This window comes from Macrobrachium nipponense, chromosome 28 (genome assembly GCF_015104395.2).
Source record: "Macrobrachium nipponense isolate FS-2020 chromosome 28, ASM1510439v2, whole genome shotgun sequence".
NCBI classification, from domain to species: domain Eukaryota; kingdom Metazoa; phylum Arthropoda; class Malacostraca; order Decapoda; family Palaemonidae; genus Macrobrachium; species Macrobrachium nipponense.
The window spans coordinates 69,724,602-69,739,456 of NC_087217.1; the positions used below are offsets into that span (position 1 = coordinate 69,724,602).

At 32.9% G+C, this 14,855-nt stretch overlaps 1 protein-coding gene across 2 annotated transcripts in view; it reads left to right on the plus strand.

The window, feature by feature from the left end:
* The window catches only part of LOC135201863 (ubiquitin-like protein 3), a 255,996-nt gene extending 241,525 nt beyond the window's left edge, over window positions 1-14,471 (plus strand). For both annotated transcript variants that reach the window (XM_064231164.1, XM_064231163.1), the window contains exons 3-4: window positions 2,727-2,891; window positions 9,351-14,471. In XM_064231164.1, the coding sequence (XP_064087234.1) occupies window positions 2,727-2,891; window positions 9,351-9,415 (230 nt within the window). In that variant the 3' untranslated portion in view covers window positions 9,416-14,471. The remainder of the gene's footprint in view (window positions 1-2,726; window positions 2,892-9,350) is intronic.
* The last annotated feature ends 384 nt before the right edge of the window (window positions 14,472-14,855 follow it).

The following is a 14,855-nucleotide window of genomic DNA, read 5'->3' on the forward strand; positions in this document are numbered from 1 at the left end:
TTGGCATTAGACAAACATTTCTGTATATTAATGGTTTAATTAGCAGTTAAATAGCAGTCACTGCTAATGTGTCACATTTTGATATTTTTTTCTTTGATATTTTTTTCCACAAGCTTAATATGATTTAATACTGAACTAATTGTTGGTAACTAGAATATGGTAAGAAATTAAAATAGTGTAAATAAGAATGAGAGAAAGTTGTGAAGGAACACAGACTAAAGTTGGTTTAGTTTTATATAATTACATTCGAGTAGATTTTTGTATGAAATTAAAATTAGGATATACACTAAATACCCATTCATAACTTATGGATTGAATGTACAAAATTGGCAATAGGTAGTTTTCTAAACTGTTTTCGGATGTGAGAGATGCTATCAACGTCCAGAGCAAAAGTGAAAAAAGACGAAATCAAGATTGGTGTTCATGAGGGTAAGAATGAGATTTGCAAAAGGGCAAACATTCAAACAAACATAGATGTATAAAAGATAAAAATCCCGGGATCAAAGATGCATTGAGTAATGATGTTCGTTCATTAAAAAAAATGAGTTGAAATAGAAGACCCAAGATTGAAACTGTTTCTAAAAGCGCCTCAGTGGCGTGGTCGGTGTGGTCTTGGCCTGCCACCTCTGTGGCCATGAGTTTGATTCTTGGGCATTCCATTGAGGAGTCAGAGATGAGTATGTCTGGTGATACACACTCAATGTGGTTCGGAAGTCACGTAAAGCCGTTAGTCCCGTTACTGAATAATCCCTGGTTCCATGCAACGTAAAAATACCATACAAACAAAAGATATTGTTTCTAAAGGTTAGTACTACAGTTCATATTAAAAGTGAATAGAGATTTTATTGTACTTGGTAAAATGGAAGTATTGAAATTAGTAGTAGTTTTAGGGATATGCTATCTGGACTTCATTCACCCAACTACTAAAAAATTTGCTGTCCGGACTGTTTAGTTGCCCAACTACTAAAAACTAAAAACGTGACTAGGTTCTTATGACATTTAGAAAAATTTGAAACATTGAATATTAAATGTGTGGTAACATAGATGAGTAGAGATTATATGGTACTGAAATGTTATCCAACAACTAAAAACATGGGAACCAGATGTTAGAGAAAATCTAGTGACACATCTTTTAAAACAAAGCCTTAGAGCAAATTGGCCAAGGAAAGAAATAGTTGAAATTAAAAGGTGCCAATAGGAGGGCATCTAAAAAATTAATTCATTAAGTAAAGCCAAGTTCCTTCAGTAAAATTTGGTAATTTTCGAGCAGCACATTTTAGGTGTGAAGTTTGTTGAATGATGTACAGGCGCATATTAATTGCTGATTTAATTTTTATTATTTTTTTATTTATACCAATTTCAGTTTAAACTTTTAAAATAAGAATTCATGTGGACTGATTTCTCGGTATAATGTCAGTGCTTTTAGTGTGCAGTAATACCCCGAACTTATGCGATTCAAGTTGCGCAAATTCACAGTAGCGCAAACTTTTCATTGGAACCTAACTAATTATCATACGTGAGTTCTTCACAATAGTGCGAACCTTCCGGAAACAGTGCAAAACCCTGCAAAGGTGTTTCTGTTTCATTTATTATGGAAATTTTTAAGTTGTAAAGCTTTTCTGAATAAAATGTTTATTAAAAATGTATCATTTTTATTTTTGTATATGCATAGATAAAATACAAAGGTGTATATATGTACTTTTACAAGATGCAATACCCATTCACAAAGTTTCTGCACTTTTCAAAGGTGATATCCCTTCAGAAACTTCGTTCATTTCTGAAATATATACTAGTATACTCCAATTAGTATAAGTTTTCATCCTTTTAAGTGTAAAATCAGTGTGGAGATTCTGTGTATGATATTTATATTTTTGGAAATATATACAAAGGCAGAACGTAATTTACAGTGTTTGTCATTATAGAAGACCTTCTTGATCAACTAGTAAAACATATCAGAGACAACAGAGTTGTCGTTCTATGAAAATTACTATCTTAAACCTCAGAGAAAAGTACTGGTACAATCTGTATGTACTATGTTACGTAATTACAGCACATACAGTTAATGTACTTTCAGAAGATGACGTGATCCCATTCAGACTTTTTAAAAGATGATACCCCTCCAGAGTTTTGCCTCACATGACGTACGTATTTCTCTCTCTCTCTCTCTCTCTCTCTCTCTTATAGTTAGCCCTCACACTAGTAAATGATTTTAAATTGATTGAATTTTAACCTCACCCTCTGCAAACATTACGTATTTACATGTTTTCTTTATTTCATTGCATTGTGTACCTTTGTTATAACAGACTTATGAAGGTTACCTAGTGATGCAAAGAAAACTTCTTTTTTAAGGGTATTGTATTTAACTTTAAATCAAATTACTGTAACTTTAATTTCATTCAAAAATTAGCTTAATACTTAGGGAGGATGATTAGGGTCATATTTAGTGTTCAGACTCCAGAAGTAAGCATTTATAGCATTTTTAGAGACCGTGCCAAACTTACGTGAAACTTCCCCTTACATGAGCGGGTTTGGAATCTAACCTCGCAGAAATTCGGGGTATTACTGTATAATTTTTACTGTTTACTTTTGTCTTTGCTTTTATAAGAGTGTTGGTCATATTGTGCAAAATAAATTTAATGCTGTTACTGTAATGTAATGTACTCTTGCTGTTTGTTTAATATTAAAATGGAAAAAAATTGTATTTCATTGACCTTAAAACATTTCAGAGTGGGCAGATGAAAGCGTGAGCAAGGCCGAAATTTTACGACTAATCTACCAAGGCAGATTTCTACATGGAAACGTTACTCTAGGAGCCCTGGGACTCCCAGCGGGCAAGACATGTGTGATGCATTTAGTACCCAGAGAAAATCTTCCAGAACCAAATTCTCAAGGTAAGCAATTTTAATTTTAGTGAGTAGGATTCTGGCAGTGGCAGTAGATGATGGTGGTGATGATGATTATACTATTCATCATCTTTACTACTATTACGTACTATACATATTAAGTAAAAAATTAGATCTTATTCTTAGTTCTCCAAAAAGATTGCTATGTTGAAGTAATATTACCTTGTCTTTGAATTGGTCACATTCATCAGGACCCATGGGTTTATTTAAACAATGCCTGTATGACCAAGTTCCTAAAGGCAGAACAAATCTTATAATGAAGCAAAATATATATCTAGTATGTACATAATTGCTCAGTCATCAACTTGTAATGTATATCAAGTACTGCAGTAATACTTCTAATTAAAATGCTTTACCCATCATTTTGAATTTTATAAGGTGGTGTTATATATATAACAAGAAAGAATAATAATAGACGTACATTGGCAAGCAATAAATGTTGAAAGGTCATAAAAAGGAGAAATTCAGTACTAGTATAATATACTGCAAAATCAGAGGAAAACAAATGTTGACTCCAGTACAGTAATATGATGTACAGTATAATATCATTTAAAAACTTGAAAATATTGTCATATATACTATGTTTGTATCATAGTTCTAGTGTTTAGATTTGCAGCTGTACTGGATAAGTTTATTTAAAGGTGTGCTATTGTACATGTTATCTGCATTGTCTGGTTACTTTGAATTTGTGCCCTTAATATTTGTCTTGGCTGTGAACAAACTTGTAAATACCATGCACAGTAGTATACATATGTAAGAATATGCCAGTATTATACACATATACTGCCACTTCAGTCTTTAACTTGATGACTCGGTATTGTACGACAATGATGGTGATAATGCATTAAAAAATGCTGCTGCAGTTCTTGCTGTACAGTTATACTCACACAGGGAGATGTGCACTCAACAGACAAGTTTTTAAAACTTAACAGCATTATTATTATGTATTGTATAAGTGTAGATGAACCATCAGGATCTTCACCATATTTGTCACTGTTCTGTATGAGGAGATGAAGAGGCTGGTCTAGGATCATCTATGATGGCAAGGGTGCAAGAGTTGATGCTAGGATTCTGGGTTTGAGTACAGTATTAGGAAATGTATTTTGATTTCTGTTCAGGCTTTTCTGTTTTCTTTGAATTATCATTCGTTAAAATGTCTAATAGATAGTGAAAATGTTAGTCTCTGGAACAATTATTGCATATTGGGTTTGTAAGATATATAGTTCATTTTTTATAGGGTTTATTTGATTTAGGCCATACTTCTACTCAAGTTATGATCCTTGTGACAAATTAATGAGTTATTACTGAACAGCATGGGGCACTAATCTTGGAAAGAATTTTACCAATGTTCAATATTTTCATTTTATCTGATTACCTGTACTGTTTTATGTTTTCAAGGAGTTGTGATATATTAAATAAGAGCCAATATATTCATTAATAACAAATCCTTCAGGCAACCCTTGTGCCAAAATTATCAGTGTTTTAACATTGTGATCTTGTTACGCTGTTTAATAATGGTAATGATAAAAGTCAGCAAATGGTCATGTTCTAATTGATAAGTGAAACTTGTTCTTATTTTCTTGTTCAATATACATTTTTACTTCTGAACTTTTTATACAATACTGCCCTTAGCTTTGATAGTTCCTCTTATCTTCAGTGTGCTTGTGAAATGTTTATACTACTTATATCTTCTAACATTTGGTCCCATCCACATTCCCTTTGTATAACTCCAGGGGACCCTCATTAGTCCTTTCCCTTCTTGCAATCTAGGGATTTTATCAATAATCTCCCGGTAGTCTTAATGCTTTTCTGTGTGGTTTGATCATTTGACCAGATCTAATAGGCCTGATCTAATGAGAAGTATCTTTTTCCTGATATCTTGGTTGCTTAATGTATAAGTGCCTTGTCAGTTACAGAACTCTGTAGATTGACAATGAAAACAAATCACTTAACCGCTTAGATAGCATCAACAAGTTCATTGTAAATGAGCCATGCATATTAGATTTGGTCAAAAGGACAAACTGCTTAGCACACATCTTAAGGATGGTGAAAAGAGCATTACTGAAAACCCCTAGTTGTTAGAAGGTAAAGGATTAACAAGGAACATGGAGAAATACACAACAGAATGTGGATGAGATCTAGGGCCAGAAATTGATAAAAACAAGAGGTCACTGGACTGAAAAATATTATCACAAGGACACTCAAGATAACAGCAGGTGCTATCATTAAGCTAAGAGTAGTATTGTGCATTAAGTTCACATAAGAAATATTCATGTACTTAAAAAAAAAAAACACACAAATTTTACTTAACGGGTCTTTTTCTTCTGGTAATAATCATCACGATTGTCACGATCACTGTCAGCTTCATTTCATGTGAAAAGCGAAAAATTTAGTATTATATTAAAGATAGTTTTGAGACAAAACATGGCCTTCTTCATATGTATATTGCCTGTTATAGTCTAAGCTGAAGTGGAGACTTACTGTCTGAGCTGTACTCTATCATGACCGTTTTATTTTTTTTTATAATTATTATACATTAGTTTGCCTTTGAACTTGTACTGTACATGTATCTTTTGTCCACAAATTTTATAATTTATTTTTTACTCGGCATAGAAGGATATGAGTACTATAGTTTTAATGTATGGTACAGTATTACCGGTAAATTAGCTCTGTGAAGGTAACTGGGAATCCACTTAAATGATTATTTATGACATTCTTGCCATTATGATAATGATTTATGCTGATACCAGCAATGATTATTGCTGAATTTTTTAAAAGTAAACTTTTTGTCTGAAGGACTTTCTATCTTTATGGACAAAATTCAGCTGTGGAAAATTAATGTCAATCTTGAGAATTGTGTTAAAGATTTGAATCTGATAGTCTAGAATACTGAGTTTAGTAGTTGAGATAGTAATTTTAGATTACAGTATTTTTCATTATACTGAATTTCTTTAATATAAAGTAGAGCCCCAGACCTCAACAATATTCTGTTCCAAAAGAGGCGTCGAAATTTGATTTTTTTGAGATCTGAATCAATATTTTCCATAAGAAATAACTGAAAATGGATTAATCCATTCCTGGCCACCCATTACCACCCTAACCTTACCTTATTATTCGAAACAGTACACATAGATTACAATTGAACAAGTCCAGAGTTAAATAAATATCATATTAGACGTATATATTTATTTTTAAATTAGTATACTGTATAAAAAAAACTGGCCTATGTCCAATGCGGATGTATTACCAATGGTTGACGGGGCACCATAGGCTAGCAACTACTGCACAGAATGCAGAGTAACGGGTAGGCACAAAACTTGTTTCTAACATAATAAAACATTGAAAAACAAGCCTAACTATTACAGTATACCCTGTAAATTTATCAAATATTAACATTAAGCCGAATTATGTTTAGCATAACTAACTAAAATTTGCCTACATAACGTCGGAAATTTGTGGCATAAGGGGATGTAAACAAACCTGTGTATGTGTGAATGTACAGTGGACCCCCCGTATTCGCGTTCTCCGGATTCGTGGACTCTCACATTCGCAGATTTCTCTCGGGAACGTTTCCCTGCATTATTCGCGGTATTTTTCTATGAGAAATATCCACAAATTCCTGGTTTTTGTTATCAATTTCATCATAAAATGCACTTTTTGTGATAAAATTATAAAAAAAACCAAGTATGAAAATTCTTTTTAGTGGGTTTTTTCTTAAGTTTTAACTAACAAAATAGGCTGTTTTTAGCGTTTTTATAGGGGTTCCAAACATTCGCGGATTCTAACTATTCGCGGGGGGGGTCTGGTACGCATCCCCCGCAAATACGGGGGGACCACTGTATACATACTGTATATACAAAATTACTTTTAAAATATCTTTCAATAAATGTTAGTTGTACTAAAACTTTCTTCATAAAATAACCTTGTAGAATAGGATGGGTCTTCCACGGCAGCAAATTACTAACCTCTCCTTTACCAGGAAGCGTAATAAAGCGTAAAGATTGTATTTGTAACCAAACCGCTTTGTACTAAAAATTGTTTTCACTTGCGAACAAATTCAAATCACATGAAGAACAATCTGTCATAAAAATTCATAATTATATAATAAAGTAGAATACAGGCAGTCCCTGGGTTACGACGGGGGTTCCGTTCTTGAGATGCATTGTAACCCGAAAATCGTTGTAAACTGGAACCTCATCAAAAACCCTAAGAAAACCTTACTTTTAATGCTTTGGGTGCATTGAAAACTATGTAAACTGCATTCTTATTGCATTTTTCATCAAAAAAAGCGTCAAAATTGATTATTTTGCATTGTTGGTGTCATATTTCTTCTGCCAGATCAGTATTTTAGGCGTCGTAACCCTGGAAATAATTTCTGACGAATATAATTGAAAAGCGCCTTAACCTCTGAACGTCGTAACCTGGCGACTGCCTGTATTGCTATGTAAAATATGCAAAGATTTTCGAACGCTGTTCAGTATTTACGTTGACACCGTTGATGTCGAAAGCCTTTGTATATTTTTTATCCTTCACTATAAATTGTGGATTTTTATGATACATAGCTCTTACTGCCAAACCTCAGAACAGTATTCGAAAGTCTCTGTATATTTTTCATACTTTACTATTTGTCGATTTTTATGACACATTTTTTCACTACCAAACTCGCACAAACATTGCATTTACTACTATGAAATGCATACGTGTGTGTGCATAGTTTTTAGACTAGGACTGTCTTAAAAAAGATGAAGGATGGATGCTTGCTTACACCAAGGAAATCCCACATAAGCAAAAACTATGCGCATACCAAAACAACTGCAACTAAGTGATCAAGTTTTAAACAACTTGTAGCACACTGCCACCAATGTTACCAAATACAGTAGCATCATTTGATGCTTTTAGCATATTTGAGGTAAATTTCGATACACCGCGTAATATTTGGCGTAATGACATTTAGCATAATTTTGTGAAGTTTGGCCTAAATATATGTAGAATCATTAAAAATAACAAACATTCCTGACTTATTTTGATAAAATAACGTACATAATATTTAATAAATTAGGTTTATCAGTCTGTCACATGAGAAAATCTAAACACAGGTTTGATGTGTCCCTCATACGTACTGCCCAAGCATCACAGATGTCTGTGTTTTGTGACGAAAGTGCAAAACAAAATCCCAAAAATAATCTTGGAGAATGAACAACAGGACTTGGATAGTGAATGGCGTGTGCTAATTAATTACAAGTAGTGACGATTTTGACAGTTTTCTTTTTGAAAAAATCAACACAAAGTTATTTTGGGTAAAAGTTTATCTAAGTAATGAATATCCTATTCTTTCAAAGTTAGCTCAAGCCTTGCTAACCATTACCATATGCAGACTGGGAGCGCATTTCTCCATGGTAAAAAAAGAAAGAAAAATGTCAAATGTTTCAGTAACAAATGAACTAATATGCAGTGAAGGTATCAAGAAAGCAGGTGATTGCACCAAATTTAATCCTTCCAGGGACATGCTGCGGTCCATAAAGATATTTCCTGTAAATAGGATTATCAACTTTCATATGTAATGGTCAATTGTATTTATATCTTAATATTTATATTCATTGTGAAAATAAAATATTACTTTAGCATAACATTAGCACAATTTTGTCATCCCACTAGCATAAATTGGATAGATTTAGCATCATTTCATATAGAGACAAACATCAAATGGAAGTGAGATCTAAGCATATCATCAGAATATTTTTGATTGGTTTAGCATAATTTCATATAGAGTTTAGCATCAAATGGAAAGTGAGAACTAAGTTAGCATAATAATATTAGCATAATTTTGTCATCCCACTAGTGTAATTTTGATAGATTTAGCATAATTTCATATATATATTAGGAAGCGAGATCTAAGTTAGCATAACAGTAGCATAATTTTGAGCACATTTTCATGTAGAGTTTAGCTACAAATGAGAAGTGAGATCTAGGTTAGCATAAAATGAGAATAATTTTATTATCACACAAGCATAATTTTGATAGATGTAGCATATTAGCATAATTTCATATGCAGTTTAGCGTCAAAGAGATCTTGTAACACAAACGCCACCAACATCATCAACTAGTGGAGGTTGACTGAAATAGTTTTGTTTACAAACATCATATGGCCACTCTAGTCGAATACCAGATTTTGTTCGAACTCTAATGCAAAGTTTACTCAAAATTTGGTGTTGAAATCCGATTATGTAGACTTCTAATGTGGCTCTACTGTAATATAATACATATAAATAAATGTTTTTGTAGTATACTTGGTCATTACAGAATTTATAATTTTCAGTATGAAAGCCCTGTGTTTTGATAGCATTGTAGAAAATATAGTTTTCTTCATATTAACACAGAGACAGATAAGACTACTTTATGGTATTAAATAAAATATGATTTTTAAAGCATTGTATTTTCTTTCCTCAGATCAACGTCAGAAAAGCAAGGGTGGAACATCGAGTTGTTGCTCGCCTTCCTGCAGTATCCTGTAACATTCTTGTGTAGATGGTTACAGAATACTGGCTCAAGTTACGATCATATATTACATCCTCTGACGTGGTGCCCTAAACCCCATGTCTTTAAACTGTAGCCTCTCAACTCCACCATCAGTTTGTATCAAGTCTGGCTTCCACGAAAATTTGCCACAATCTTCTGGTAGTTGTCTGGCTCTTCCTCGTTAGGGTAAAAATATTCACTGACCTTTTAATTTCACTTGGACTTGATGCTGAAAAATAGTCCACCACTAGAAGCTAATTATTACAGTTGAAACCTATATAGTTATTGGTATTATTTTTGATACCATGAATGGTATATATCTCAGTGAAAGTGGTGTGCTGTTGTGCTCATGACACTGTCCATATTGTTACTACCGAGCCCATAAAACATCTGAAGTGAAGACTGCACCTTTTGTGCTGTATTAAATCGTGTAACATAATTGCATTAAACCAAGTGCTAAATAGCTCCCTCCAGCTTCCTTCTTAATCCCCCAGATACGTGTCCATAAGTTCAAACTGTACTATAGTCGGTCACAGTTGTGGGGAGCTGAAATGGTGACTTTTCATACCAATACATGATTTGCTACGCTTTGAAGTGTGAATGTTGTTAAGGAAGATATAGAAAAATCATTTCGATTTCAAAGGGTTGGCCTAAGAACATTACTCACCTTGAATGGGTTAATCTGTGATGAATTTCTTCCTTGTCTATCTCTTATACTATATAGGAGATGATATGACTAAGGTTAACTGTTGTTTCATCCAAGATAAAAGTTCGTTAATGTTATTAAAATATAAAGGCGTTCTTGAAGATTTTAAGTCATACAATATTGGAAAGTCGGTGAAATTTTTATGAGAGTAGAGAGAGAAAGAGAGTTTCCATGGAGCTTTCAGCCAGTAGCTGATTGTAGTTTTGCAAGCACTGGTACAATTCACAATTGTATATATATAAATATAAGAAAAAATTGTGATATCAGTAATGTAGTTCACTCATATATCTGTCCAAACTTTCTTTTCAAGGCAGTTGTTTACACCAAGTGTTGCTTTATTTGTTTCTTACCCATGTATGGGTTGTATATTTTCACGGTGATGCAGGGCATGCTGCGGTTACCTGAGAAACATCTTGTCGTGTGACTTCATCCATTTCCTTTAATGGTATTATGAACTTGTAGTTCTATAATTAAAAACAAAACAAACCAAAAAAAAGCCTATTGCAGTGTTTAGCTTATTTCATCCAATGTGTATTGCTGTAACATAATTTTAATTTGGTAGTTCATAAAGTTGAATATTTGTTGATTAATCCCCAATTATATAACATTTTATAATGATGGGGAATCTAGCCACATATAAGTTGGCTCTAGTGGTGCTTTGCCCAGCATGCCTGCCTGTCCGTGTGAGCCAACACCTTATCCCCTTGAAGTCCCATTGGTGGCAGTATCAAGAGTTGCCACTTGGTTTTGTATTACAGTAATAATATAATAAAGCATTGAGCAACGCTTAACATAATGACCTTCCAGCTCGGTCAGTTGGCCTGACTGAAGTATCTTTTTTATCTAGCCACATAATAGATGCTATGTCATTTATAACGTAGCGTATGCTAACGTAAGGTCTAACTTCTGTAATTTCAGTCATGACAGCTGAACCTCTATAAATCTGAGTGAGGTCTATGGAAACCTGTTAATATTTGTTGCCCAAACTTGATCCTCACTTTAGATCTGACAAGATAAGTCATATGATGACAGGATCATGAGATTACCTCCATCTGACAGCTCCGTTTTCATTGTAAGATGAGGATATGTGAGTGTTTGCATGTTTCTTCTATAGAATATATATATACTTGGCATTTAATAAATGTCTGTGCTAAATATCATTTCATCTCATTCCATTTCACAAACTCATGATATGCTCATATTTCATCAGCATGTTTGGCTCTATGTAATGTTCCTCTCAAAATTATATTCACACCGTCTCACACCCAAGTTATCAGTAATTCTGCTAAGTTCCCAGTTACATTTGGACTGGAGATATTTACAATCTAATTTTATTGTTAGTTTAGTTCATGATCATAAATAGCATTGTACCTCAAGCAACAATTTATCCTCAGCCATCATTAGGGAGGCTAATATAGAGAAATGGTAATATAATGTAATCACTTCAAGTCTTGCTTGCAAATATTTTTTTGGGGGGCGGGGGGTTTCATCATAGCCATCAATCTTAAATCTAAATAAGTATAGGTTCTCATCCTTAGGCTTATTTTAGTACTCATGTATTTTTCTTGTGTATGTCTGAGGAAATCGTTAAGAATTTAAAGATATTCTGTTTCTGATATTTTGGTACTGTTTTGAGAAACCTGTGCCTCATATTGATTGCCAAGGTACTTTTTATTTATTTTTTTTTTTTAGTTTTTGAATTGAGTTAAACTCCTTTAAGGTAATGACCAGCCATGAAATAATTTAAAATAAAGGAAGTAGCCAACGTAGGGGAGGACCACTATATAACACGAGTTACCATTTGCTGTTTACATGATTATACAGTAGATATTTAACCTCACTTTGTGTATAGGCATGTTGTGAATAGAGATAACTATGTTGAATCTTAACTATGTTTATTGTATATAGCTACTGTTATTGCAAAAGTAAATCTTTTTTTCACTTTTTTTTATTTTGTTATCTATTAAGAAAGTGGTACACAGCTCATACAGCTTGTAAACCATACATACAATCAAACTACTTTTTATTGAAGAATTTATTTAAAGATGTTTTAGTTAAGTATTACCTCTGGCTTTGCTGTTTGATTTCTTTCATTTTTAAGGACATTATTTTCTTTGGTAAACTTACTGGTACTCTCACCATGAAAGATTTATTTTACATATTAGCTACCATGAAGACTCGCACACCTGCCTTTGGTGGTGTGTCAAGTATTTTTGCTCACTCTTTTGTAAGAACACAATAGATCTTCTAATTTTATCAGTTTTTTACTTGTTAAATTTGGTCAGAATGATTAATATAACAAAACCTTTTAGAAATTATTAACATTTTTCCTTTTAAGATAATGTGTGTGAAACATTGATTATCTACATTTTTATCAACTTAAAGTGTATCAGTGCTGTCATTGTTGTTATACAGTATAACAAAAATTATTCATTGTCTTGAGTGACCATATGAATAACTTAAACGAAGAGTACTTATTATTTGTAACTGTTCTTCCTCATTGAAAGCAAAAAGAAGAAAAACTATAAATACAAAAACAGGTTAAGTGAAATATTTGTAAATTGCTGTAGTGTTTGTAATAGATTTATTGGTAAGGGCGAGGGAAGATATATAATTCATTTTTATTGCAAAATGTTTGCAAATTTCTCCTTTTAGTAAAATTGGTTCATTTGTATCTCCAGATGATGGTAATTGCCATCTCAGGTTTTAGTCTCTTGAAGCTACTCAGTTTCTCGGAACTTTATTTTCATTTTTGTTTCAATAGGAATTCTCTGATCTTATACCAGTGATGGTAAAGTAAGATAAAGCCGCCATATCCTAAGATTAAGGCTAATATTTCTAAAAATGCACTATTTGAAATATATATATATTTTTTGCATTTTAATGAACTCAGTCATTGCCAGTAATGTTGATTACCAGGTGACATCTACTTTAATTCCAGAGTTTTCACTGTAAAAGACCTTCAGTTACATGAAAGCAAATGGATACATCCCTCATAACCTTTCCAGTCTCGGCATTTCAGAGTGATGACGATAACACTCATGTTGTATAGGCTCTTCCTTGATACCCGTGCGTTAAAATGCAACTGTTGGGGGAGGGGAGGGTATTTCTTATGAATCATTAGGATTCTCTTGTAACTGACGGTAGAATAAATTGCCACTGGCAGAGTGTTTTTATTTAAGCATAGTTTTTACCCATCAGATCAGTCCTCAATTTACTAGTGTATTTGGATTACTAATAAGTCTTGTAGTCATTGCTGTGGACTAGGGAAACTGTAGCTTTAAAAGTCCTTCCCTGTTATTTCATGTTGAACCTTTCAGCTTTCCTTGTGCTTATTTCCTTCCCCTCTCCCTGAAATGTTATGTTTTGAGCGTTACCCTTCCACTGTTTAAGAAGAAAATTACTCAGAACTTTAAAACAGCTGGTGTAAGTTGCACTGCCAGAGTTGTCCAGTCATTAATATTTTATTCAAGTCAACATTCTTAATATACTATTATTTAACCATCATTACCAGTTGAATAGTTTGGAATCTTGTGTAGTATTATCTGGAACTAATTTTATTCCTTTTACTTCTTGAATAAGGAAGTTTAATTTTTTTATTTCAACTTTCCATTTCTACAATGGTTTAGGTTTTTCTAAAAGATACTGACCACTGGTTTTAGTCAGATTTTATAAAAAGAAAAGTAAAAGTTAATGATGATTATCCTTTAAAAGTTTTTGATTTGCTTACTTTATTTTGGCCATCTAACACATAGATTGATTGTACGGCAATTACAAAATCAAATATATTGGAAGCAGTGTTTTTTCTTGTCTGAAGATGCGAAGGCAGTAATAATATACATGTATATCTTTTCTGAAATGAAGGTGTGTTGTAAGAACAATTCTTATGACAGTGAAATGGACAGCATAAATGAACTTTGTTCCTTCTTGCCAGTCAAAGTGAAGTCTAGGTCGCAGATTTTCTTGGTAATGCGAGCATTGTGTACCTAGCATCCATATATTTTAAATTTGTAAAAAATTAATATTGAGTAGTTGTAAGATATTTTATCTGTTTATATACTTAATTTTTTAACGAATGGAAGATGTGGAGTTTTAAGTGATGGCTTGAGGTTAAACCCTGAGGGTTTTTTAATCCTTGGTTTTAAAGAAAAATAACCCCCAATACAGTGGAACTCAAATGTTTTATTTTTTATTTAATTTTTGATGATTTATTTTGTCCTTTTGTCATTCCCATTTTGTTTGTATTCTGAAATGTATTCATGGAATCAATGGATGAATATTACATTAGTAATATTATTCCCTGTATCATATTGTGAATATTTAAATAAAGGACCATTGTCCAATTACTGGTGTGTTTTAGTATCCTTAGAAGATGTACACTGTATATGTAATTCTTCCATTCGGCTAAGTAGTATTTTTGTAATCTAATTATTTCTTTTGAATAAAGATTGGCTCTGAAGATGCCAAGCTTGATGTGGCAACCAAACGAAAGCTTTGCAAAAATGGAATTCTGTGTTTTAGACAAGTTATTTGACTTGAGTACGAAGATGGGTGTTATGTTACAAAGACTGACAGTATTGGAAAAACCTTTCGGAGAGAAATTGACTAACTGTTGGGTGTTTTTCTGGCTACAAATTAACTCCGAGCAGTATTCTTCCACAAATCAAAAAATCTCAAAATCCCTTAATTTATATGTAATTCTTATCATTTTTACATATTCAGTCTGTGCA